The sequence below is a fragment of the Diabrotica virgifera genome, chromosome 2 (assembly GCF_917563875.1).
Source record: "Diabrotica virgifera virgifera chromosome 2, PGI_DIABVI_V3a".
NCBI lineage: Eukaryota > Metazoa > Arthropoda > Insecta > Coleoptera > Chrysomelidae > Diabrotica > Diabrotica virgifera.
The window spans coordinates 224,347,780-224,375,112 of NC_065444.1; the positions used below are offsets into that span (position 1 = coordinate 224,347,780).

Consider the following 27,333-nt stretch of genomic DNA (forward strand, 5'->3'; position numbering starts at 1 on the left):
CGTTATTTTACTTTGAATATTTCAAATTATGCATTTGACGAAAAAAGCTAACTTTTAACATGCCGTATCTCGGTTTGTGTTGGTCTTAGCGATATTACAGATAAATAATTTGGTTTTTGTTACTAAAAGATACAATTTTGATATTTACAGTTTTTTTGATTAAATGCACATTTTTCGAGGTATTCTCAAAAAACCCTCTAAAAAAGTCGATTTTTTCATCGAAAAACTGTTACTTTCAAGCGCGAATAACTCGAAAAATATTAGTTTTACGAAGAAAATGTAAAAAACATTTTTTTCTTACAATCACTTTGTGATCACGCTAATATATCGTGATGTTCCAACAATTTTTTTTTTATTTTGGACCCTGTTGTGGGGAATTTTCCCATTTCCCCCCCTTGTAGACCCGCCACTGGTTCTCTCGAAAAATTGTAGTAAATCGTAATTGCAACAATTTCAGTTCTTACACTTTTTGTCGAAAATTTGAAAATGGCGGAGATATTGAGAAAAAACAATTGCTACAAAATCAATCAGGTCTTACGCTCGCACCTTTACCGCATACGTACTACCTTAAATATTGATTTTATCAAAAAAAAGAGCAGCATCAAAATTGTACAAAATTTAATTCTCTTCATTTTTGTATAGGTAAATATTTGTTGTAAAACTAATAATAAACGAGATAATTCAATAATTCAATAATTATGCTACAACTGGCACTATTTTCCCCTCATAACTCGGAAAATATCGACCGCACGAAAAAAATTGTAATAAATGAGATTATAGAAAATCGCATTTTCAACAATTTCAGTTTCTACACTTTTTGTCAAAAAATTGAAAATGGCGGAGATATTGAGCAAAAACGGTTCTCGTTTAAAATCAAGATGGCGGCTAACGCAACGGTGGAATTCAGTCGAGATTTTAAATTTATACTAATATTGACCCTTCCTAAAGATTAGAAAAATAAAATTTGGGGCAGCTCCTAATGCAAGGTTAGGCCTGTTATTAACATGATTGATACGGCTTACAAATTCTTTTTTGGTAGAATTAGGCACATGCAAATTTATAAGAGAAAGTAACAACAGCATAAAGTAAGAAAGAGATAAAGAACCGATTGGACAGAAAAAATATGCAGCATAAGTGATACAATTCAAAAGCACTAGATAAACCAAAATGGGAAGGTCATATCTATCTGAACTGCAAGATAATAATACAGCTGCAGTATCGTTATTATAAGGAACAACACGCTATTTAGGTACTATCGACAACATGAAAATGTGGAAAACTTCATGTATTTTGGAAGTGTCATAACAGAAAACGGAGCCACAGAAGACGATATTCATGAGGATACGAAAAGCTCAATAAGCATTCAGCATGCTCAACCCTGTTTGGAGCTCTGGCGAATATACTAAAAGGACAAATATCCGAATATTCCAGTCAAATGCCATGTCTGTTCTACTCTATGGATATGAAACCTGGAAAGTGACAAAAACCCTTACAGACAAATTGTAGGTCTTTGTTAACAAATGTCTACGAAGAATTGTCCGTATTTTCTGGCCAAACATCATCAAAATGAAGATCTGCTACACCTGACCCAACAAAAGAGGGTAGAAAATGAAATATGAAGTCCAGAAAGTGGGGTTGGATCGGTCACACACTCCAAAAAGATAGTTCCAGCATTGCAAAGACTTCCCTATAGTGAAATCCCCAAGGAAAAAGAAAAAGAGGTAGCCCAGCACAAGCTTGGCGAACATAAGAGGTCAAGGAAAGTCTTGGAATGAGGTGAAGGCCTTAGCGCAAAATAGAACCCGATGGCGTGTTTTCACTGAAGCACTATGCTCCACTTAGAGGCTCAATAACATTATATATATCATTATATTGACTACCAGGATGGTTATATTTTTTATGTGTAATTTTTTAATAAAAAAGTTTATCTTAGACTTACCTCTATCACAGACGTATATCCATATATTTCATGATCAAAAATATAAGATTCACATGGTTTTGTTTTGTTATTTGTATCATAAATCTCGCAAGATGAGTATTTTTTGTGGAGAGTATCTCTCGGATAATACAGAGACAACGTCGTCTCATTTAAATGATAACTAGAATTATCTGTTTCATTTGGTAATTTACATCTGAAACAAAAACGCTAGTAAAAAATACGTAAGGTTATAGAATTAGGTACAGAAAAAAGATATACTGCTTTATATGATATGACATGAGCAATATTAAAAAAAATCCATAATTATAGGGGAGCAAATGCTAAATGTGCAGTCACTCGAGCGTTATGGGGACCTATTGGGTTGTGAAGAGTAGGTCCTAAAACAAAAAAAGTTACGTAAAGTTTTCCATTTTAGTAAGGACTTTCCATTTTTAATTTAATTTTCCATTTCCAACAATCGTTTTTTTAGATTATAGCGCCATCTATCCATAATTCGAAAAAATGTCTCGAATAAAAGTTACTTATTTTTACACAAGGAATCCAAATCTGCAATAAAACATGGGGCTCCCATTTAAGATTATAAAGTAACCCAACCCCCCCACCTCCGGGGAGGGGCGGTCGTGTTTGGTGCCATTCGATAGATTTTTCAAATATATTGAATAAGTGTATTTTTCAGTTTTTCGATCTGATGTTCATTTCGCGAAATATCGCGGGATTAGTATTTAAAATTTTAAATTTACCCCCCCCCCCCCCACACCTCTCTGTGGGAAGTCGTGTTTGGTATAATTCGATAGATTTTTGAAAGAAAAATATTGAGCACGTATTTTTTAGTTTTTTGATCTGTCATTCATTTCGCGAAATATTCGCTTTTTTCTTGTGAAACTTTGGGACTCACACATTTCCTTACGCCCCGCTCAAATCTTCAGATTTTTGAAATATACACTGTTTTGCATGTACATACTAACTTACCTTATCATAATCTGACAATTTCGAGTTTTTTTAAGGATAGATTTTTTTTCGCCCCCCCCCCCTTAACGAACTCCCCTGCATTAAGAGCCAATATATGGTAGAGGTCCATTTTCAGGGTACAAGGTTTCTCCCCATGTAATAATCTGACGCGCTCGAGTAACTGCAAAGATCCCCGCTTGGGCTCCCCTTCCATAAGGAAAAATAATTTCCTGTAGTCGGCTGTATACCATTAATCACAAAAAATTATTTTGTTTTGCTTAAGAACGTAGGCGCAAAATTTTGTTCCAATACTTTTTAAATGCATTCGATTTTTTGAATCCTGAGAAAACTAATAAGTATTTTTGGAAAATTTAAACGCAGAATGAAAGATTATATCATTATCGAGGGTAGAAAGTTTTAACTTTCTTATACTACATATATTACCTAAAAACTTATACATATAATGTTATTTATTTTATTAATTTACAGGGATGAAAAAAAAGAGAAAATTGAGTGTGATTTTTAATTTAAAATATCTCATTCAATAGATACTTTTTGTTTATTCTAAAGAACTTTCTACCCTCGGTAATGATGCAATCTTTCATTCTGGGTTTAAATTTTTCAGAAATATTTATTAGTTTTTCCAGGATTCGAAAAATATGAACACCATGTCCGTGGTGATATTTTCCAAATGGAACATTCGCTATATTTTCCATACAACGTACTCATTCGAACAGAACATGGTGACAAGACAGTGACCAACAAGGCTACTAAATATTTGACACGGCTTCAAGAATATTTTGAGTTGTTTATTAATAATATCTATTGATAGTGTATTTGCTAAAAAAAAATGTTATTTATTGTTTATTATTTATGGAAGATCCAAGCACAGAATACACCAGGGTATATTGTGTGATTAAAGTAGTTTGTTCTTAAAGATATTCAACATTTATCTAAGCGTTCCATAATAACAATATATTATTAAAATCACTTTATCACTTTTTCTCTTTTCTCGATTATTAGTTTCTATTGTATAGTAGGTATATAATTATTATAATCACTGAATACATAGTTAGTGAAAAAATAAACCAATTAATTAACTGAATTAATAATTTAAGCGATTATACAAGTAACGGTTTTCCAAGAACATTCAAAAACTGAACGAAATATGTTCTCTATGTTAATGCTGTCAATGCCACTGTCAACTAATGTTTACATCTCCATACGAGTGAGAATTTTACTACACATAATTTGTCGTGTACAGAAAGAAAAAGTAGGAATATATAGCCGTAAAATATACGCTCTTATAATGCCTCGACAACTAATGGCCATTGGCATGGTACAGTTGATTTTGCAATTAGATACCTAGTGTAATGTATAGTGTGTGTGTTGAGTAAATGTCTTGTTACTTAGCAAAGTCGACGTTATTGTGTTTGCAAAGAGACGCTAATTGTATCCGAACGTCTGCGGTCCCTCCGGTAATAACCTCACAGAGTATTTTCGAAATAAATATTTAATCATCAGTGCTACTTTACATACTTCAGCACCAAAATATATGGGCGAACACCCTTTAAATGTTATAAAGTTGTAGAAAAGTAAAATTTTCTTGGTTTATCATCCATTTTTGAACCTGGCAACATGTGCCGCCCAGTTCAATTTCAGCTTTGTAATTCTGTTAACTGCGTCCGTAATTCCAGTTTTTCCATTGCTCTCTGCCACTTGTAGTTTATTGATTACTTTTCTCAGGGTCAATGTTTCTGCTTAATACGTTAGAACTGGGAGTACACACTGATCAAAGACCTTCCTTTTCAAGCACATGGGAATATCTTATCTAAAGACTTCACTCAGTTTTCCGTAAGCTGCCCATATTAGTCCTATACTCCTTTTAACTCTGCTATTTGAATATCTCTTACTAATTTAATCTCGTAGCCAAGATAGGCATCCTCTTCTTAAAGTGCCGTCTCCCAATCGGATGTTGGATATCATCATCACTATCTTTACTCTATCTACCGCTGCTCTGGAGAGTTCCATAAAAATATATTTAAACCAGTCTCTTAAATTCTTCAACCAGCACACTCTCATTCTTCCTATACTCCTTCCTCCTATCTATTCCTGTATTATCAGTCTTAGCAGTTCATATCACTGTCCCCTCATTACGTGTCCCAGATATTGTAACTTTCTTATTTTTATTGTATTTATTATTTCGTATTTTTTGCCCATTTCCCGCAATAGTTCCCTGTTAGTTTTCTTCTGTGTCTATGCTATTCTAAGCACCCTCCTGTAACACCACTTTTCAAATGCCTGTAGCTTATTTATGTGTTCTTGCTTCAATGTCCAGCTCTCAAGTCCATATTGCAGTATCGAAAACACGTAGCATCTCAAAACTCGTACTATCATTTCTAATCTAAGGTCTTTGCTGCAGAGAATTGTTTTCATTTTTACAAATGCATTTTTTGCTATTTCTATCCTGGCCCTTATTTCTGTTGTTTGATCATTATTGTCTGAAATCCAGGTTTAAAATCCTAATAGGAGCTTTGTCGAGGTTTTTTCACAAAATTTTATTTTCTTACGATTTTCACTTAATAGATATTTTTAAATAATTCCGGGAGAGATTAAATGTCCAGCAAACGACGGCACTGTTGCCAGATTTACCTTTTTCCTTTTAGCGGGAATTTTAAAATTAGTCTAATGCCACTTCGGTTTTAAAAGAGAGTTCTGTATTCTTAAATTTATAACCTTACTTTTACAAGTATTATAATTAGGATTATTTTATTTACATGTAAATATTGAAACAAGTATTGTACTGTGTCATAGTTTAAAACTCATGTTGCAGTATTTTGAAAAAAAAATGAAGCTCAAAAGAAATATACTTATACAAACAGTACAAATTATTTTTTAATGGGAATGGAAATTTACGATTTCAAAGGTGAAAATGTGTTGGGATAGTATAGATGGACACTTGTATTTTAGTATTAAGTGGTTACATAATTATTCAGAATATTAATAAAATTACTAGTAATTTGAATTAGTTTTAATATGTATTATAATAGTATTAATTCTCATCATGTATCTGGCTAAATAGCTAAGCGCTAAAGCCGCAAAATAAAAAAAATTGAAAAAAACATTCTTAGTGGCCTAGCACCTTTACTTTGCCTGGGGGCGAGGCGAGTTAATAAATTCTATTTTCTTATTGCAGTCATTTTGTGACGGCTTAAGAAGTTACATAAATGATGTCTTTAGGCTGTGAAATTTTAACCATAGAAAGACAACTTTATGACTTGTATTTACATGATATAGGGCTTTTCACTCAGTCATTTGGTTCGAGCTTCTGTCATGTGTTGTCTAATATTAATGTATCTATGTCATACGTTATTGATATTGCCAATGATACAAACCAAAGACATATGACGTAGATATATTAATATTATGTGACACTTGACCGAAGCTCGAAGCAAATGACAATCGATGAAAAGCCCTATTCAATAGGGCATTTCATTCACAGTCATTTGTTTAGAGCTTCTGTCATGTGTCACATAATATTAATATATCTATGTCGTACGTTATTGGTATATACCAATGATACAAACCAAAGACGTATGACGTAGATACATTAATATTATGTGACTCATGACAGAAGCTCGAAACAAATGACAATCGATGAAAAGCCCTATTGGGGTCTGCATATCAGGATCCGGTAATAAAATATTATTTATCTATGATCAGGATATTGCTGGGTATACACAAGTAAACAACACTTTTTTGATTAAAAGGTTTATTTCATTAAATCAAAACTTACATGGATACAATTTAAATAAGATATTTTTTCTATTTAAGGCAATATAATATAAGATATATATTTTAGTATAACTCTCCTACATTAACAAGCTTTAACACATTCAGTGGCCATGACGTATTGGTAGCATCACGAAGGTTTTACGGAAGGTACTGACGACACATACGTTATGTGAGTACTACTGTGTAACTAAATAAATGATTTAAGTATGTGGTACCAGCCAAGTGGAGCTTGTTCGAGATGGGCACCAAACATGTTAATCTGGTCATGCACAGAGACTTATACTATAATATGTTATATCTTATATTGCTCACTATTGTAATGAGTGAGCCTGCATACACGAACTATAATATATTATTATGGTTCTGTGTATGCAGGCTCACTCATTACTACTGTAGTGAACAATATGAGATGTAATATTATGAGATTTTGAATGGTCATATTGGTATTAATTCCACAACCCCTTCCTATAACAATAGGCTCATTGTTGGATGTTATTGCAGTAGTTCTACTGGAAATACTTACTAAAATTGTATGTACCTGCATCACTTAGAATTCTACCTAAAAAGCTATTGATACTTTCTAAAACATCATTAATACATCTGTATACATAAGATTTTTTTCAGAATCAGATATTTTATTAAGATTTACTTGACATGCCCTATCTATGTGCCAGGCACTTAAAACAGTCTATTAGGAACAGAACCCGTTACATTTCAGCAGGCATTGTAAAAGGTGTCAGTTATGTCTGATATGAAAACACTCAACTGTACATATAACACCATCACACACATGTATTTAAAAAAAAACTTGGTAAATAAAAGTAGGTATCTTTTCTATTTGAAAATAAGAAAGCATTATGAAACCCATTCCTAAATTCATTTTTTACTAATACTGTCGTAAGTTCAAAGTCATAAGAAATGAGTTCATGAGTTCCATCTATTACGATAAAAGATTTACCAAACTTAATTAACATTTCATTTTGGCACAGCATTCATGAAAATAAGACAAAAATCATAAATGTTAAATTCAGGATGAATATCCATTAGTATGTCCTGTTGTTTGTAAAATAATATTGGACATGACATAGTCTGTAAGCATTTGACCCAAAAATGAACACTGGTTGCGTCATGTTTGTAGCTATATCCATCTTTCAAATCAATGCCACAAGGGTGTTTAATGTTTGTGATATCTTTTCTTGTAAGTAAATCAATTATTTTTAATTCACCTTTTATGCTATCCTGAACAGTCTGAAGTGCACTAAAAAAGTAAAATATAGGTACAGTCGGAAAAATGAAAGAATACCCATGAACGAACATATAAAACACGCTGTATTTTCCCTTCACCGTGTCACAAAGAAAATTGTCCAGTGCAAGTACATGTAACAATAATTATTACATGTACTTGCGCTGGCCAATTTTTTGTGTGACACGGTGACAGGAAAATACAGCGTGTTTTATATGTTCGTTCATGGGTATTCTTTCATTTTTCCTACTGTATATTAGGAGAATCAAAAACACTATGATAGTTTAAAATTTGTAAACTGTAAATATTCATGATTAATATTTAGAAAGTGGTTTAGTGGTAACAATTTTGTTTTAAAACATATTGTATATTAACTATTTAGATCGGAAATAAGCCACAATTAAATTGAAAAAAATAATTTTATTAACGTTTCGATGCCCAAATTGGGTGCAGTTGTCAAAATACAAAATATATTAATTAATTGTAAAAATGCCACAAGGAAATAGCTTCAGAACAACATATTGTATATGTGTAAATATTTAATATTTTACTTACATTTTTGAAAAAACTCTCAAAATAAACTTTGAAGAGATATTTATCTGATTTTGGTATATGTAAGTACTCTATATCATCCTCATGTCATAATGTGTTTTAAAATATGTTACTCCACAACAATCAGTTTCAATGTTTTTAGATACTATTATTCTTCGACTAGTACAGGAAATAAACATTTAGCAGGATCCTTGGGAGTTTAAAGCTCTTTCTCGATCTTGTTTTGTAGAAAAATTTTTTGAGGATCGCATACATTCATAATAAGATGTTTCATGTTCTTGTAAGTAGGTGCTTGTCTACTGTTGTTTTCTTCCTGTGCCATTAACACAGTAAAATCTACAAAAACAACATAACAGGTGATTACATGGGCAGTTATACTACTTATAGCTTACTTTGTATCTACTCTATTATCTAGTATTAGCAAATACTCAACATCAACCTTAATACTTAAAAAATAAATAATAATGTGGAAGTTACAGGTACCTACCTAAAAGTTTTTGATTTGCAATTTTATCAACTGGAAAAGACTGTAACATAATGAGTTTTAAATTATGAAACAGTACAATAGTTATTATTTGTTTCAATATTTACATGTAAATAAAATACATAATAATCCTAACACCACTTGTAAAAGTAAGGTTAAGATTTTTGAGTTGAGAAAACAGAACTGTCAAATTTAAAACCAAATTTTAAAATTCCCGCTAAAAGGAATCTGGCAACAGTGCCGTCGTTTGCTGGACATTTAATCTCTCCCATAATTCCCGATTAAATAAAAAAAATGTTCCAACATTATTTTTGACCAAATTTGACTGAGCTATATCAACCACTGTCACTGAATATAATTGCGGTCGAGACCATAAATTTTTGACAATTAACGAAAGGAAGACGAATTAATTACACCATATTTTGAATTTAGGTTTTGTTGACATTTGTTTGTATTTATGGTATTTTCTAAGCAATAAAACGATTCTTTCTAAGTTTAATTAATTTTGTTAGTTATGAGTTATTATATCGTAATTAGAGAAAAAAGAAATGAAGATACGCCTGCAATATCGGAGGTTGTCCGTAGCGGTTATTTGTCTACTGTTACAAATTCTTGGATAAATGCTTTATTTCAAGAGGTATTCTTTTTCTAAATACACATGTTACAATGTTTTTTAATAATTTCTCGAATGCTAAATTAAGAGCTCTAACAACTACACTCCTGGTCAAAAAATCAGGACACTTGCATTTTGTGTTTTATTAAATTTTGTTAATGTATATAGGCCTGAATCCCGCGTTGATTAATAGTAAGCTGAAAATTTGTTAATCATTTAACAGTGTCTAGTCGGACAAACTTTGATGTACAGGAACACTGGAAGTTTTAATGGTGGAACAATTTAAAAATTTGGACTGTTAGATTATGAAAATGCCCCATGTATTTTGTCTGAGAGAACTTCCAATTGATTTGTTACTGTTTCATTAAACTCCCATGCAAAAATCAGACTGCTATTTATCACCAATATAATTCCTGTCATTTGATATGTTCTTCGTGTTGGACTTATAAAATGCCCAGTTGGTCCAAATACATGGAACGTTTTCGTAGTCTGACATTCCAAATTTTTAACCTGTTCCATAATTAAAACTTCCCCTGTTCCAGTGTTCCCATACATCACAGTTTGTCCAACTAGACACTGTTAAACTATTAAAACAAATTTTCAGCTTGCTATTAATCAACTTTTTTTTGGTACGTGGGATCCAGGCCTAATAGTGGTTTTAATGGGGACGAAGTAAACATTAATAATGAAACACATTCATTCATAACAATAAAAACTGATTTTTTATGTTTCTAAATGATCGTATCACCATATAAACAAAATTTTGACATGTGGCAATACAATAAATTATAAAAAACAGTAAATCCTGTATAAAAGGTATATTTAAAAAACCCTCAAAAGAGCCACATCAAATTCACATAACTAGTTTTCGACTGGTTTACCAGTCATCATCAGTGCTTAAGTGCAATGTACATGCTAACCACCAAGATAGTATTATACAAAAATATGTGGGTCAAAGCCCAGTAAAAGTAGTCCGTCAAGGATACATTGGTATAAAATGCTACCTTAAGCCTGTATGTTTAAAATATTATCTAATTTGCCCTAGGTAACATCTGAGATCTAGATATGACTTGTTCACATGTTGGAAGTGAGACGGCAAGTGATTATACTTTATAAATTATACTTTATATTGTTTACCAGAAAAGCCTTTTTGCATTTATTATTGAATTTAGCCTTTAATACCTACACCCGAGAGGGTAGAAGGTCTAAAGATTATATATAATATATTGAATTTAGGATAAGTTTCAAAGCGCACAGAGACTGGACTGATCAGCAATGTAGTGTTGTAATGTTTTCTGAAGAGTCACTTTTTGCTTCTGATTTCAAGATACAGTAGAATCCCGCAAATCCGAACTAATTGGTGGGACAGCCTGTTCGGATTCCGAAAAGTTCGGATTATCCGAAAGTTAGCCTAAGAAGCTAACGAAGATGATTTTTAAAAGATTTGGACTGCCACCGATCCCTTTATGAAACTTTATCCGCACGTTTATGCCTCCAATATTCTAAAGCTGAAAAATATTTGGATTACTGAAATAATAAATCGCTAACACCAGTAGTTTTGTTTCGTCACAGGACATGGGAATTCGGCCATGTAAATGATTCATTTAATTTGTAATCTGGATATTGATTACACTATGTTTCTCATGTTTCTTATCTTTTTCAATGTTTTCCTTCATAGTATACCATGGGAAATGTGTATTATGCACATTCCTTTATTGATTGTGTTTAGTCTAACTCGAAACTCGACGCTTTTATTCACCCATTAGTGTTGCAGTGTTTAATACTGTAGCTAGCATCTTACGTAATTATTTTCTCACATAATAAACATGTTTTTAAATTTTTATTTTGAATTTTTAAATTTTTTTTTTCACTTTCCGTTGGTTCAGATTTGCGGGGTTCGGATTTGCCGAAAGTTCAGATTTGCGGGGTTCGGATTTGCGGGGTTCTACTGTAGATGCAAACGTGTATGGAGAGATCCTAGAATGATTTGCACCTTGCTGTATTTCACCCAGAACTCCGTTTGGTGGTAGACATGTTATGGTTTGGGTGGGTATTTCTTTCAATGGATGCACCAAATGAATTTTCATCAAACATGGAACTTTAACAGCAGACAGATATGTACGACAGTGTCTGGAGGACAGTGTTGTCCCCCTATGCCTATTTCTTGGAGATAGTTTCTTAATTGAATCAGTGAGAAGAGAAAGCTGACATCCATAAACAGGCATTTTTGACATTTTGATAGAAATCCATTATTAGTATGAAGATGCACCATTTTGTAGAGAAACCGGACATACCTTCGTACTAACAAATTGTTTCTCTTCTCACTGATTCAATTATGCAGGATAATGCATGTCCACATACTGTGTGACACATCACTGTGTCCACATCATGGACTTCTTCTTCTACGGTACTACAGCCCAAATTGAGCCTTGGCCTCCTTTATTTTTGCCTCCACCCTTGCTTGTCTGTGGCTGCTCTTCTCCATACACGGAATCATCATCATGGACTACCTAAATTTTATTGCTCTCAATCTCCTCTGTATGTAACTGCGAAAACAGTAGTTTCATTAGAGTTACTATAAGTATTTGTTGAAAATTTGTAATCTCACTCCTCTGCATGTTACTGTGAAGACAGTAGTTTTATTGGAGCTACCATATTTGTTGGTACACATTTCCAACGAATACTATAGTAACTCCAACAAAACTACTGTCTTCGCAGTAACATGCAGAGGAGATTAAGATACGATAAATTACAAAAAATGCACATTGTGTTGCCTACAGTAAGATTTGAGTTGTTTTAGTATTATGAAATATTTTTATGAATAATTAAAAAAAAATGAGTTACGACAGTTTTCGTTTGGAGAGTGGATATATTTTTTATATCAATTTTATTTAATTGCAAGTATACGTTTTTTAGTACTGAGTGATACAGTTGATTTTCACTAAAATATTTTTGTAATCACTGATCAGAACAACAGCAATTACTAATTAAAACCAAACAACTACATTTTGCTGTATAATTTTGTACAAATCACATGAAGTAAAGTAATTGTTTTCTACAAACTTTATTTAATTGCAATTTTAGATAACATTCCAATTAATGGTGCTATCAGCTGCCTTGCTTTATATATGTTTTGGAGTTCCACTGCAATATAGTTTGATGTCAATACCTCTTGTTTTATTAGGTACATATGTTGTTATATACTTATCTTTATTTATGAAATCTGCCCAAATTTTGTATGAAAAACCGACCTTAAACTGTTGGGTAGCTGAAGCATATGAACCTTATTTTTTTATGAAGAAACCAGAAACCTGTTGGTATAAAATTATCCAGGAAGATGATACTGAAATGAAGGTTATTAATAAGGAGGGGTACCATAGAAAAGTAAGTACATATGTCAACAAGTATGATTTTTTATAAGATTTTGTTGTGTATGGTGCTTCTCAGAGGATTTTTTCAGTGCACCACAAGTGACAGAATAAAAGGTACATCTGTGATTATACACATTTATAACATTTATTCTACTTGTTGATAGATGGCGCTATAATCGGAAAAAATGATTTACTTATTACATATCTATAATGACTACATTCTAAAGTTCTTCTCAGTCTTTCAGTGTGTCATTAATTTTGATGTCATATATATATATGTATATATATATATATATATATATATATATATATATATATATATATATATATATATATATATATATATATACAGTATGTCCCTGTAAGTTGTATCCATATGGAAAACTTTTTTATTATTAATTTTTCGAAAAAAAGTTATTCTTCATAAAAAGCTCTGCATGGTCCAAAACCTAAGATTCAACCATCAGATATAAAATTTTTTGAATGTTATACGAGGTATGTCAAAAAATTTGAATTTCACTCAAGAGTAAAGTAGCTTTATTTTTCACAATATTGAAAATTGCTATTATGAAAAGTTGTTTGGAATTAAAAACTATATTCTAATATGCAATTACATCCTTCTAATTGAAAAAAATTTTTTTTTTTCAAAATTAACAATATTTTCAGTTATTTCAATTCTGATAACTCTTTTATTATTAATTTTACGAAAAAAAGTGATCCTTAATAAAAAGTTCTGAATAGTCTAAAACCTAAAATACAACCATCTTATATCAAATTTTATCAATTTTATACGAGGTATATCAAAAAAGATAAATTTAGATCAAAAGTCAAGTACCTTTACAGTTCAGAATATTTCAATTAGAAGGATGTAATTACATACTGAAACATAGTTTTTAATTCTAAATAACTTTTCATAATAACAATTTTCGATATTGTGAAAAATAAACGTATTTTACTCTTGAGCGAAATTCATATTTTTTGACATACCTCGTATAAAATTGATAAAATTTGACATATGATGGTTGTATTTAAGGGTTTAGACCATGCAGAACTTTTTATTAAGAATCACTTTTTTTCGTAAAATTAATAATAAAAGAGTTATCTGAATTGAAATAACTGAAAATAATGTTGGTTATCCATAATTTTTCAAAAAAAAAAAATTCAATTAGAAGGATGTAATTGCACACTAGAACATAGTTTTTAATTCCCAACAACTTTTCATAATAGCAAATTTCAATATTGTGAGAAATAAAGCTACTTTACTCTTGAATGAAATTCGAACTTTTTGACATACCTCGTATAATATTCAAAAAATTTGATATTTGATAGTCAAATCTTAGGTTTTGGACCATGCAGAGCTTTTTATGAAGAATAACTTTTTTTCGTAAAATTAATAATAAAAAAGTTTTCCATATGGATACAACTTACAGGGACATACTGTATATGATTTTAAGAATGTAGAGAATCATTGCATGACATTTTAGTTAAATCTGACAGTTGTCAGAATCGTAATAAGCCAAATATGAAAAGGTTATTTAATCCTTTTATTTGCAATTTGGTATAAAAACAAATCAATCGTGTTTATTGCAATTATAAAAAGATATGTTCTTTGATTGGTATAGTTATATAAGTTGTACAGATTATAGTCGTGTAGATAATATGTAAATAATTTTATTTATTAGAGCGCCATCTACCAACAACTAGAATAAATCAAGGACATACCTTTTTTCTGTCACTTCCAACTTAATACGTTAGAAAGAAATCGAAAAACTGTGAAACACTGAAAGAAGCCTCTGAGAAAAAGTATAGTAAGCACACATTTACATTATCTGTAAGTAAATTAAAATGAAGATAAAGAAAATTGTCGTTTGATTGTGCATAAACAATAGAGCAATCTTAAAATCCAAAAATGTGTGTTTGAATAAAGTTATTTTAAAGCAGAGTAATAATACTATGAATTAATGTATTTTTTGTATGGAAAAACAATTATTTTGAATAGTTTCTTGACAGTAACATGACAGGGATTAAAGTCACATCTGAGAACGGACCTGATTAGCCCATAAGCATAGCAATTATGTACCTACCCATGTATCGAGTAGGGTGTCGCTTGCTGTAAGTATATTAGAAGTTGTGTTGTTTTGGTAATCCAGACATTAGTGACTCATGTTTGTAGTTGATACAGATAAGACATTTGGAACCAATTTGTCTACTGATTCAGCATGGAGTATTGCCATTATTTTTACTCATTATTTTTATTATTCGAATGCTCATTTGTTTGAAGGTGAACCATATGGTATACAGGTAAAGGCCTAGAATACCAGATGGACATCTAGCTAAAAGAGGGATGGGCAGAGAAAAGACTCAATCCAGGCTACAAATTGACATATGGTACACAGACCAGTTAAAACTATAGAAGAGTCAGCCGTGGGAATCTATGGTACTGGTGGAAATGTAAACATATTCTACTATACCATAATTTAGACATGATATTCAGTATACAAAGGATACCCCCCATACAAACTAAATGAGAATCTTCTTGACAACGTTGCCAATCTTCACTGCAATGGCTGTAATAGGTAGTATTAGGCAGGTACTTGTAGAGGATTATCGCTGTTAACTGCTGTGGAATACTGAACGAGGATTTATTTATGATAATTCACAGAATGGCAAACCCACTTGCAATATACAATGGTACTGATTTTGATGTTTGAAACGGAGAATAGGTGAATATACCTCTGTATTCCACACAGAGATATATGCAATAATGCAATGTTCAAAGGTACTTAATATTGATCCTGTGAAGTTGAAAAGCCCTAATATCGATCCTATATACATGGATGGTCAAGTGGCTCGTAAGATCCCTAAGGTACATACTAGCAAGTGAGGGAATGTCGAGAATAACTCGATATAATGTCACACTTATATTGATGCCAGGTCATTGGGAAATACATTGGCAATGAAACAGCTGATTAACTTAGCAGAAGATGATCAACTACAAAATACTTCAATTCAAAGCCGGTTGTAGTAGTGCTAAAAAGCACCATCCGAAAAAAAAGTGGATTTGTAAACCTAACTTTCGCCTGGTCACGCATATAGAAAAATTTATATTGGACGGACATGCAATAGAGTTGAAGTACAGCAGAAATCAGTATCGGTATTATAAATAAATGAAATATGTACAATAAACCACTTAATTTTAAATAGAATATAAACAATATCTAGATGTTTTTGATTATTATTTTTTATCTGTATATCTTTTCTTGTCTAGATTATAGGGACAGTAGCTGTGATGCAGCATTTACAAAAAGAAGACTGGGCTTGGTTGTTCAGATTAGTTGTTGACCAAAGGTAAGAAATATAAATAAACACTTTAAATTTGATTTTTTTTATTTATAATCATACACGATTAAATTGAAGATTTCAGATGTCAAATATAAAATTTTCATTTAAACAAACTTTTTTCTCAATAAAATAGAAAAAAATATGCTTCAATGACTTCCTTGGATTTTTCCCATGACTACGTTTATTTCACAGAGTTAAATTAAATAATAACGTTTTACAAGCTATAAGTAGGTAATTGAAAAAAAAACTATAACCGATACCAAAAAATTTATGTTTTTCAATTGAAAGTTTAAGATTGACACGGGAAAAATTTCACACGGTCCGATACAAGAAAATTAATAAATACTATTTTTCACCGTTTGAGCATTAAGGGCTTAGGCGCAAAATTTCGGACCAATGATTTTTAAATGCATTCATTTTTTTCGAATCCTGAGTAAACTAATAAGTATGTATTTTTGAAAAATTTTAAACGCAAAATGAAAGACTACATTATTACCGAAGACCGAAAATCCTTTAGAATAAACAAAAAGTTTCTTTTAAATGAGATATTTGAAATTAAAAATCACACTCAATTTTCTCTTTTTTTTTTCACCCCTGTCATATTAACATTATAGAAGTTTTCAGGCACTTTCGGCTCTCGGTAATAATGTAATCTGTCATTCTGCGTTTAAATTTTTCAAAAATACTTATTTGTTTTCTCAGGATTGGCAGCTCATTGGCTCGAAATTTTGCGCCTACGCTCTTAAGTTGTTATTATTATTACTTGCTGTTATTTATTTGATTAAACTTTTATTTTGTAGGTATCAACGGAAAGGAATAGGATTAAAATTGGTAAATGTTGTACAAGATTGGTGTAAGCATAATCATTTTAACAGCATAGAACTCGCCATAAGTGAATGTCAAGAAGGAAGTAGAGAACTTTTTAATAATGCTGGGTAAATATTGTATTAAACATTACAGGATTTATATACGACAAAATATTTTTTAAATGTTTTGTTGATATTTTTGATTTTAATCGAGTCACAATTTAAAGAGAAGTTGTTTTTATGGTTAAATATTAGCATTACTGGATAGCAAAATTTAATGTTAAGGGGGTATTAGCACGCTATAGTTAAAATAGGTGAGAGCCAAAGGAACTAACGTTTACCAATTCGTTGAGTAGATGGCAACACGCACATAGATTCTAATACTTTAGTAACGACGAAATTTAAATAGTAATTAGTGAAGTATCTTTTCAAAAAATGTGGAATTTGGAAGGTTATAACAAAAAAGATGACCTTATAATAAAGGATATGGCCTCCTAAAGGACGAACTCAAGGATTCCGGTTAGGCAGATATATTGCACAGTGCCGTTTTAACAATAACAGAAAAAGCAATAGAATATAACAAGCTTGGCTATGTATGATTCTTAGATCTAGTGAAAACATCTACTCTATGATAGACCAATTCCACACAATCTAATGAAAACTGTGGAAAACATATTATAAAAAGAGAATCAAATTCAAAATAAAATTAACGGGAACTTACCACATCGATACCAGCTCAGAATGGGATTCGTCAAGGAGACTCACTGAGCCCGTTGCTCTTCAACATTATTATGGATATAATAAAGAAAGTGCGTAAAATGAGGCAGATTTAGGATGAGAGATAAGGAGATTAAAATAATGTTGTGTTTGCAAATGACGCGACATTGGTTGCCGAAGACAAGGATGATCTACGACTCGTACATACATCAATTTAACCTCACAGCCAAATCATTCAACATGCTGATATCAGCCGTTGAAAATGTGAACTCGAGTAAAATGGATCAATTATCTAGCAAGAGATGTAACAAGAAATGATACTAAGGCAGAGAACTATCAGGCTCTAACGATGTTGAAGCAGAAGAGAACAAACAACGAGAGCAACAAAATAGCTGGTTGTCTAAGCAATACAATATGGCGTAATAAAAACATTGGAATTGAGGCTAAATCAAGTATATACAAAGCCGTTATATTATAGGTCTGGATCCCGCGTATGAAAAAAAAGTTGATTAATAGCAAGCTGAAAATTTGTTAATAGCTTAAGGGTGTCTAGTCGGATAAACTTTGATATATGGGAACACTGGAACAGGGGCAGTTTTAATCGTGGAACAGGTTAAAAATTTGGAACGGTCAGACCACGAAAACGTCACAATTATTTTGTCCGACAGAACAGACTTAAACTCTCCGAACAGAGATTAAACTCTCATGCAAAAATCAGACTGCTATTTATCACCAAATGGGCGTTTTAATCAGTGGAACATGTAGAATATGTCAAATGACAGGAATTATGACAGGTGATAAATAGCAGTCTGATTTTTGCATGAGAGTTTAATCTCTGTTCGGAGAGTTTAAGTCTATTCTGTCGGACAAAATAAATGTGCCGTTTTCGTTCTGACCGTTCCCAATTTTTAACCTGTTCCACAATTAAAACTGCCCCTGTTCCAGTGTTCCCATATATCAAAGTTCATCCGACTAGACACCCTTAAGCTATTAACAAATTTTCAGCTTGCTATTAATCAACTTTTTTTTCATACGCGGGATCCAGACCTATTAGTATGATAGTTGATCCAAAAAAGGCATAACCCTGACATCTAAAGTGAAAGTTATCCTTCAACATCAAATTGTTCTATATGGTCCATATAATGTTCAGAAAAAGTCACACCTTTTTGAGCGTCGGGTTTGCGGGGCAGAGGGGGAGAAATCGGGTAATTCGTAGTTTTTTACGTTTTTCGTCAATATTTCTAAAACTATGCGGTTTAGCATGAATAACCTTCTATACAAAAATATTCTACATTAAATTTGAAATAAAAAAAGGTCCTATGCATAATCCTTCTAAAATTAACGGTTCAAAAGTTACGGAGGTAGTATAGTATAATTGGTCCAAAAAAAGACCTAACCCAGAAACCCAGACATCCAAAGTAAAAGTTTTCCTTCAACACCAAATTATTCTATATGGTCCATATATTGGGGGGGGGGGAGGGGTAAGGGGAAGAAGTTCGTAAATTAGGAATTTTTTACGTTTTTGTCAATATTTCTAAAACTATGTAGTCTAAGAGCTGGGAGCGGATTTTGTGCGTGATAAGTAATATGGAAAAACTATACGTGGATATGTTGAATTAGTTGTGTACGTGACTTTCACCAACAGCCGGAAACCAGAGTGGGGGCCGAGGGTAGTTATAAGGGGTCAAAGTCGCGGTTTTTATTATTTTTTATGACGCTCATGATCGAGATATTGCACCAAAATTTGGGAATAAGTAGGTCATGACGTACCTAAGTAAAATCTCTAGGGGCGCAACGCTGCGTGGCCGACAAAGGGGTGGGGATAGGGGTGAATATAAAAAATATAAGGGGCTTTTTGCGACGTTCGTGATTGAGATAGTGCACCAAAATTTGGGTATAAGTAGACCCTCGGCCCCCACTCTGGTTTCCGGCCGTTGGTGAAAGTCATATACACAACTAATTCAACATATCCCCGTATAGTTTTTCGATATTACTTATCACGCACAAAATCCGCTTCTATCTCTCCGACTAATGCGGTTTATCGTGAACAATGTTCTATACAAAAATGTTCTACATTAAATTTAAACAAAAAATGTCCTATGCATAATCCTAAAACGAACAGTTCCAAAGTTAAGGAGGTAGTATACTATAATTGGTCCAAAAAAAGGCCTAACCCCATCATAATTAGTTGATCTAAATTGTCCTTTACTTATTAATTTAAATGAAATTATTTTTTTAAACAATAAGCAGACGTTAAAATGTCTGTACGAATATGCAACGTCCTGTAAATTTAGATTTTAAATAGGCTTAGGTAATAAAATTAAAAATTGTAAATATGTCACACAAAATTGAAAAATGTATCCACGAATATATTATAACATCCTGTAAATTTAGAATATACGTAGGATAGGATAATTAAATTAAAAATTGTTATTGTAATACCATAAAAAACACAAATAGTCTGGCTAATTGGCTAAGCCAAAGCCATTAGAAGAAAAAACCCCATCCCAAATTAAAGTTTTCCTCCAAAACCAAATTGTTCTATATGGTCCACATATTGTCCAGTAAAAAGTTACACCATTTTGAGCGTCGGGTTTTGGGGGGTGAGGAGGGGAAAAGCTGGTAAATTAGTAGTTTCTCGTTTTTCGTCAATATCTATAAACCTAAGCGGTGTAGCGTGAACAATATTCTACACAAAAATGTTCTACATTACATTTGAAACGAAAATGGTCCGATGCATAATTGTTATAAAAATCAGCGGTTCCGGAGTTACGGAGGGTGTAAAGTGGAGGGTTTCCATATTTTTTTATATTGTTTAGACAAATTATATTATTACTGAAGAAAATAATTTTTTTAACAGGATAGTGTTTTCTAAATATAATTTACTATTTCTATGGCCGGTGGTATGTTACTGATAAGCTCTTGAAGGAACGTCAACCTCACCAAGAGGCTTCTACAGACCTAGGCCATATAAATCTCTGGTACGGAGAAACCCAATGTGCATGGACAATGTCGCATGCATATATTTCCAACAGTAAAATTTTCGTTTCAAATTTCATGTGCAACATTTTTGTATAGAATATTTTTCACGCCAAACTCAGAAATATTGACGAAAAACGTAAAAAAACTAAAAATTTACCGACTTCTCCCCTCCCCCTCCTCCCAAACCCAACGCTCAAAATGGTGTAACTTATTACTGAACAATATGTGGACCATATAGAACAATTTGGTGTTGGAGGAAAACTTTTATTTTGGATGACGGAGTTATGCCTTTTTTTGGATCAATTATACTATACTAGGTATCTCCGTAACTTTGGAACCGTTCGTTCTAGAAGGATTATGCATAAGACCTTTTTTGTTTAAAATTTAATGTAGAACATTTTTGTATAGAACATTGTTCACGCTAAACCGCATAGTTTTAGAAATATTGACGAAAAACGTAACAAACTCCTAATTTACGAACTTCTCATCCATCTCCCCCCCAAACCCGCCCCTAAAAATGGAGTGACTTTTTACTGAACAATATGTTGACCATATAGAACAATTGGGTGTTGAAGGATAACTTTCACTTTGGATGTCTGGGTTTGGGTCTAGTTATACCATAGGTACTATATAAGGCCTATATTGACATCTCAGAAACTAAACTAGAAACAACAAAACCAACAGATTGCTCGAAAAAACAGAAATGAAGGTACTTTGTGGTATTTCGGATATTAACACATTAAAGTAAGCGTCCACAGGTCCAGATCGCAAGCATTAGACTCATCGCACGTAAAGGATTTTAGTTTGCCTTGTATAAAAACTTATACAGTCTGCTTACTTATACTTATACTTAACTTATACTTAACCCGCTGATTGAAATAGCCTTCGTGACAAGAAAAAGTATTCCTATAACCGAGTGATATTTCAATAACCGATCACGGGTTGCTAGTATAAATGTTTAGGGACCTCAAATTTCTATTCCTTAAAACGGGATGTTCCTATAACCGGGTTCAACTGAACAACAGCGTCCACTCGGGGCTTCGAGAGGCAACTTTTGTGATGCGTGCCGATGACATCATACGGAATTTAGCGCTTAAGACATACCTACGAAAATATTGGAAGACCTTAATTTCATCGTTTAACAAATCAGGAAATAGTGTGTGATATTCTCAATGTTCCGATCTCTTCTTGAATATGTTGTGTATCCAAAAATTATGCTTCCTTTTTCTAGATTTCTTTTCTTGTTCTTCCTCTTCAAGCAATAACGACTTGTTCTTCATCGCTTTTCTCCATTCTCACAAACACTTTCCGCAGATTTATTACAAAAATCCGAATGAAGTGGCAACAGCAATCCGATTGCTGATACTAGCGTCGGCAAATCCGATCGCGGCCGATACAGTGGACGCAGTATGAAAAATTGATCTGTTTGATGAGATTCGTCCGATGCTGGCCTATGGACCCTTACCTTTAACCGCCAAACTAAATTTTTTTTTTTACTTCAGGCTGCATATTCAGAATCTCAATGTTAATGGAATCATATTTAACTCACATAACGCCTGGTCCAAACGGTGTGAGATAGATACAGCTCACGTGGCATTTAATGTGTTAATGGTTGGGTGCTAAACAGGAAAAAAGAGTAGAATGCACATACTGTAGACCGTTTCATGTTAAGAACGGAGCGTTGCAGAGATAGGGCTACGTATTTCTTATGGACGACAGAAGCGCGCCGATGCCACGCCGTCTGATTAGTATGAATAGTATATCGACAGTCTATACTAAAAGCCACAGTTAGAATGCAGTGCGGGTAGCATAGTATTTCTTACCGGAGAACGGCCGACCACGTTACCGGTTTGCCCCGAGCGGTGCATTAGGACCGTATTTAGAAATCGTAGCACTGGAATATACGCGTACGCAACAATTGTCTACGGTTATACAGGGTAGCCAGAAAGTATGTAAACACGGTAATTTCTCGGAAACCGCTTGAACTATTGTTATAAATTTTGGTGGGTAAGGGTATTCCAATACGGCCGATATTATAGTGGTAATTACATTGTTGTCAAATCTTCCGTTTGTTTGGAAATCTAACGAACTTTCTTATTTTAAAGGGAACACCTTGTATATTTTTTGCGTTTTGAAGTCCTTAAGAAGTACTGATTATTTTTTATGTTATGTTCCCTATACCTAAATGCCATAATTTCGGAGTTATTGCTACATTTATGAAAAAAAAAGTTTTTAACAAATTATACAAATTTATTTTTTTTTTTTTGAGTTATTGGGAACAAAAAAGGTCTTTTGTAATTTTCCTCAAAAGTTAATCCTTTCCGAGTTATAAACAATTTAAAACTGAAAAAATCGAAAAATGACGAATTTCTGGTATAAGTAAAAAATATTATTTTTGAAACTATGAATTGCCTAAATTCAAGTTCAAACTTTATTTTATCAGATGCCGATAAGTGATTTATCCTGATTTCATTCTAAAACATTTTTTTAGTTGTTAATGATGCGCGATAGCCCGTCCTCTCATATGAGCTTTATTAACAATTAAAAAAAAGCAATGTTTTAGAATAAAATATGCCAAAAATTCTTATAGGGATCTGATAGAAAAAGGTTTGAGCTTGAATTTATTTAAAAATGATTTTTTTACTCGTGTTTTTGAACTAGGGATGGCGGTTTTTAACAAAAAACCGGTTTTCGGTTATACCGGTTTTTTTTGCTTACGGTTTAACCTGGCGGTTATAACCGGCCAAAAAAAACCGGTTTTTGGAAAAACCGGTTTTCGGTTTTTTTAATCCAATAGGTTACAAAGTTACATTTACAATTACAATTTTCCTCTCCTCCCAAAATCAAAAAATTCCCCAACCATTTCAACTTATAAAAAATTTCCCAGACTCTTTGAAATGGGATTTAAAAAAAATAATATCAACATAAATATTTTACTTAAAAATAAATTGGATAATGCAATATATCTTTTATTTTTACTACAATCAAAAAAATGTATCATGTATTACTTTTAACACGTTTGTATATATTTCTAGAATAGGTACATTTTAACTAATTTAATACTTCCTGTATGGGTGTATCGTTTTGAAAACGTAGGGAAATTCTTGGAGATTCGTATTCGTAATCAGTAATACGATATGCATAGGCAGAGCATTATTTTTGGTAATCAGATAAAATCATTCACCGACTTTCAATGTCAAGAGTTTAAGAGTTTAGTGTGAAAAATAGATGATGTTTGGCTTGCGTCTAATTCATACAGACACTTCTTATGTAAATATTATGATTACAAATACCTTTTCAAGGAAATATTACATAAAACTTAATAACTGATTCTGCTGGCTGATGTGAGATTGCACTTCAGATTGCTTCTGTATTTATAAAATAAAATAAAATTTGAATTATGGTTTTGTTTGGAATAGTTACTTGAGAATAATAATTATTATGATTGGGATCCCAAATAATACCTAACCTAATCCTAATCACCGTAAAAACCTAATAACCGGTTTTTTCTTTAAAAAGAAAAAACCGGTTATAACCGTGACAAAAAAATAACCAGTAAAACCGGTTATTGCGAAGTAAAAAAACCGGTTTTAGGTTTAAACCGGTAGGTTTTTCCCATCCCTATTTTGAACCTTGAAAATCGTCATTTATCGATTTTTTTCAGTTTTAAATTGTTTATAACTCGGAAACGATTAACTTTTGAGCAAAATTACAAAAGACCTTTTTTGTTCCCAATGATCCAAAGAACCTAAGTCTACTTGGGCCGAAAAAATTGATTTTTATAAATTGTTAAAATTCTTTTTTTTAATAAATGTAGCAATAACTCCGAAATTATGGCATTAGGTATAGGGAACATAACATGAAAAATAATCAGTATTTCTTAAGGACTTCAAAACGCAAATAATATACAGGGTGTTCTATTTAAAATAAGAAAGTTCAGTAGATTTCCAGAAAAACGGAAGGTTTGAGAATAATGTAATTTCCACCATAATATCGGCCGCATTAGGACACCTCTACCCACCAAAATTTATAAAAATCGTTCGAGCGGTTTCCGAGAAATCACCGTGTTTCCATACTTTCTCGCTACCCTGTATACCACTGTGCCGACATGAGCGGCATCCATGCGCGCCGTAAGACTAACACTGCATTATAAAGGCGGCTGCACAATTGCCCGGGAACGGGAAAAAAGTTAACCTCTATGTAAATTAATGTTGTAGATGCACAATAACCGAGAACGAGAAGCTGTCCGGTAACGGGAACAGGAAAGTTGACCATGTTTTAACTTTCTCGTTCCCGTTGTATTCCCGGAACCAATCAGAAGGCAGTATTAAAAATACAGTATTAAAAATACTGTCAAATGCCCAATAAAAATTTGTTATTAGAAGTGTGTGATCAAGTTTTAGTGACAATTTTTATACATTTTGCATTAAAATAAATGACGAACGATTGATTTCTTTATTGGAAAAATGTCCTCATTCGTATGATTGATGTAGATCATAGTACACGTACTTATATGGTAATTAGATAAAATAATAATATAAATATTTGAATGATATGCTTTTTATCTTTATGCTGACAAACCTTTGCGATTGCACACATATATTGTGTAAATTAGTTCCAAGATTATAAAAAACGAAAATATTAAAAGCTCGTCATCAAATAAATCCATATTTTTAGAGTTAACAGCCATGTTCTTTTAATAAAATTAGAAAAAGATCGTTCCACAAAATTTATTTTGAGGAGAAAAATAATTAATAGCACAAGTGACAGTGACACAAAACAGCTGTTTACCATTTAATTGTGAATCTGCTGATGTTTTCAGTTTCCGTTCTCGTTCCCGTTCCCGGTCAATTGTGCAGCCGCCTTAACTCTGTCTTTTACTTTAGTAGCAACACGTGCCTGAGGTTTGGCAACACTGATCTGCATTAGCCCAACCTTTCGTTTTTAACTTGAAATAAAGTGTAGCAGAATGGAAGAGAGGGTGAGAATCGCTCAAGATAAATCGCCAATGGGACGGAGAAATACATGCCGACCCCGAAAATAGTGGATTAACATACTGAATGTTGACGCATGTATATGAAGTTACAGGCGATTCATCTAGAATAAAGAAGGAAGAAGAATTAGTAAAGCAGTACACAAACAATTTCTTGGCCATACTTTTTCCACATCACCACAACTTTTGAATTCCATACAAAGTCTATAAAAATTCATTTAATATTAATTTACAGCGTATTTCAAACATGCGATGCAGTACATACAAGGATAATCCCATGCAAACTAAATGAGAATTTTGTTGACAACGTTGCCGTTCTTCGCCGCAACGGCCGTGAAAGGTAGTATAGGGCTTTTCATCGATTGTCATTTGTTTCGAGCTTCTGTCATGTGTCACATAATATTAATATATCTACGTCATACGTTATTGGTATATACAATGATACAAACCAAAGACGTATGACGTAGATATATTAATATTATGTGACACATGACAGAAGCTCGAAACAAATGACTGTGAATGAAAAGCCCTATTAGGCAGGTACTTGTACAGGATGATCGCTGTTAACTGCTGTGGAATACTAAAGGAGGACTTATTTATGATAATTCACAGAATGGCAAACCCGCTTGCAATATACAATCATACTGATTCTAACGTTTAAAACGGAGTATGGGTGAATTCTGATGTCGTTTCAAGTTGCAATATAACTAATAAATTTAATTTTGTGGTTTGAACTGGTTGTAGCATAATTATGTGAAATATAGTTTCCCTACTACAACTACTATTTTTTAGGTTTGAAGTTAAACAAATGTACCACAAAAAGCTATTCAGTTCAGCTGTGACGCTGCAAATGTTCCAGTTAATGTGCGAAGTAAGACCGACTTTCTGAAATAATAAGACTGTTCAAAACATTCCGAATTTCAGGGTTCCTTTTGAATAAAAATATTTTATAAATACAAATACCAAAGTTTTGTACTAATTTTTAATAAAAATTATACAATATATCTATATCTAAGTTGTTTTATTTACTCTTCTGCGTAAATCAAATAAATTCAAAGAAATTGACGAATTCGTAATAAGACTCGAAACAAAGTAAACTGATACCTCAACAATGCTCTGCGAATTAAGAAGGTAATCATTGAAATAAAATAGTAACCATAACATAATGTAATAATGTTTCTGTCCGAATTTTGATTTTGTGATGGACGTTGAGAGGTGACTCATATTTTTTTGCAGAAATTACTTGGAATTAACTCGTATAATAGTAACTAAGTTATCCTCCCACTCAAAAAGGTCCGGAACATTCTTTAAATAATCAAAATGTCAAAAAATTAAGGAAAAATTCGTTTTTTTTCTTCGTTTTTTGATTATAACTTTAAAAGTAATCACTTACGAGAAAAGTTGCACTGACATAAAAGTTGCGTAATTAAATTTTCTATAATATAGGATTGGTAAAAAGTTTTAAAAATTGTCACCCTTGTTTGCAAAATAGCAATAATTGCGAAAAAACCATAAAAAACAAGTATTCGTATTTTACGTTTTAAAAAC

At 32.4% G+C, this 27,333-nt stretch overlaps 2 protein-coding genes across 4 annotated transcripts in view; one reads left to right on the forward strand and one right to left on the reverse strand.

Annotated features, from left to right (window-relative positions):
* The window catches only part of LOC126880431 (organic cation transporter protein-like), a 241,254-nt gene that overhangs the window by 44,503 nt on the left and 169,418 nt on the right, over positions 1-27,333 (reverse strand). For all 3 annotated transcript variants that reach the window (XM_050644284.1, XM_050644286.1, XM_050644285.1), the window contains exon 3: positions 1,940-2,132. In XM_050644284.1, the coding sequence (XP_050500241.1) occupies positions 1,940-2,132 (193 nt within the window). The remainder of the gene's footprint in view (positions 1-1,939; positions 2,133-27,333) is intronic.
* Positions 9,394-26,795, forward strand: LOC126880436 (probable N-acetyltransferase 14). Its single transcript, XM_050644291.1, has 5 exons — positions 9,394-9,598; positions 12,659-12,958; positions 16,214-16,293; positions 17,088-17,222; positions 26,578-26,795. The coding sequence occupies exons 1-5, from the start codon at positions 9,476-9,478 to the stop codon at positions 26,672-26,674; spliced, it is 735 nt and encodes a 244-aa protein (XP_050500248.1). The 5' UTR covers positions 9,394-9,475; the 3' UTR covers positions 26,675-26,795.

What these genes read in the sequence shown, in the direction of transcription:
- LOC126880436 (XM_050644291.1), top strand. Translation starts at nt 9,476, where the DNA reads ATGAGTTATTATATCGTAATTAGAGAAAAAAGAAATGAAGATACGCCT. An exon ending in AGATTAGTTGTTGACCAAAG is followed by an intron (nt 16,294 to 17,087) that starts GTAAGAAATATA and finishes TTTATTTTGTAG; the next exon opens with GTATCAACGGAAAGGAATAG. An exon ending in GAACTTTTTAATAATGCTGG is followed by an intron (nt 17,223 to 26,577) that starts GTAAATATTGTA and finishes ACTATTTTTTAG; the next exon opens with GTTTGAAGTTAAACAAATGT.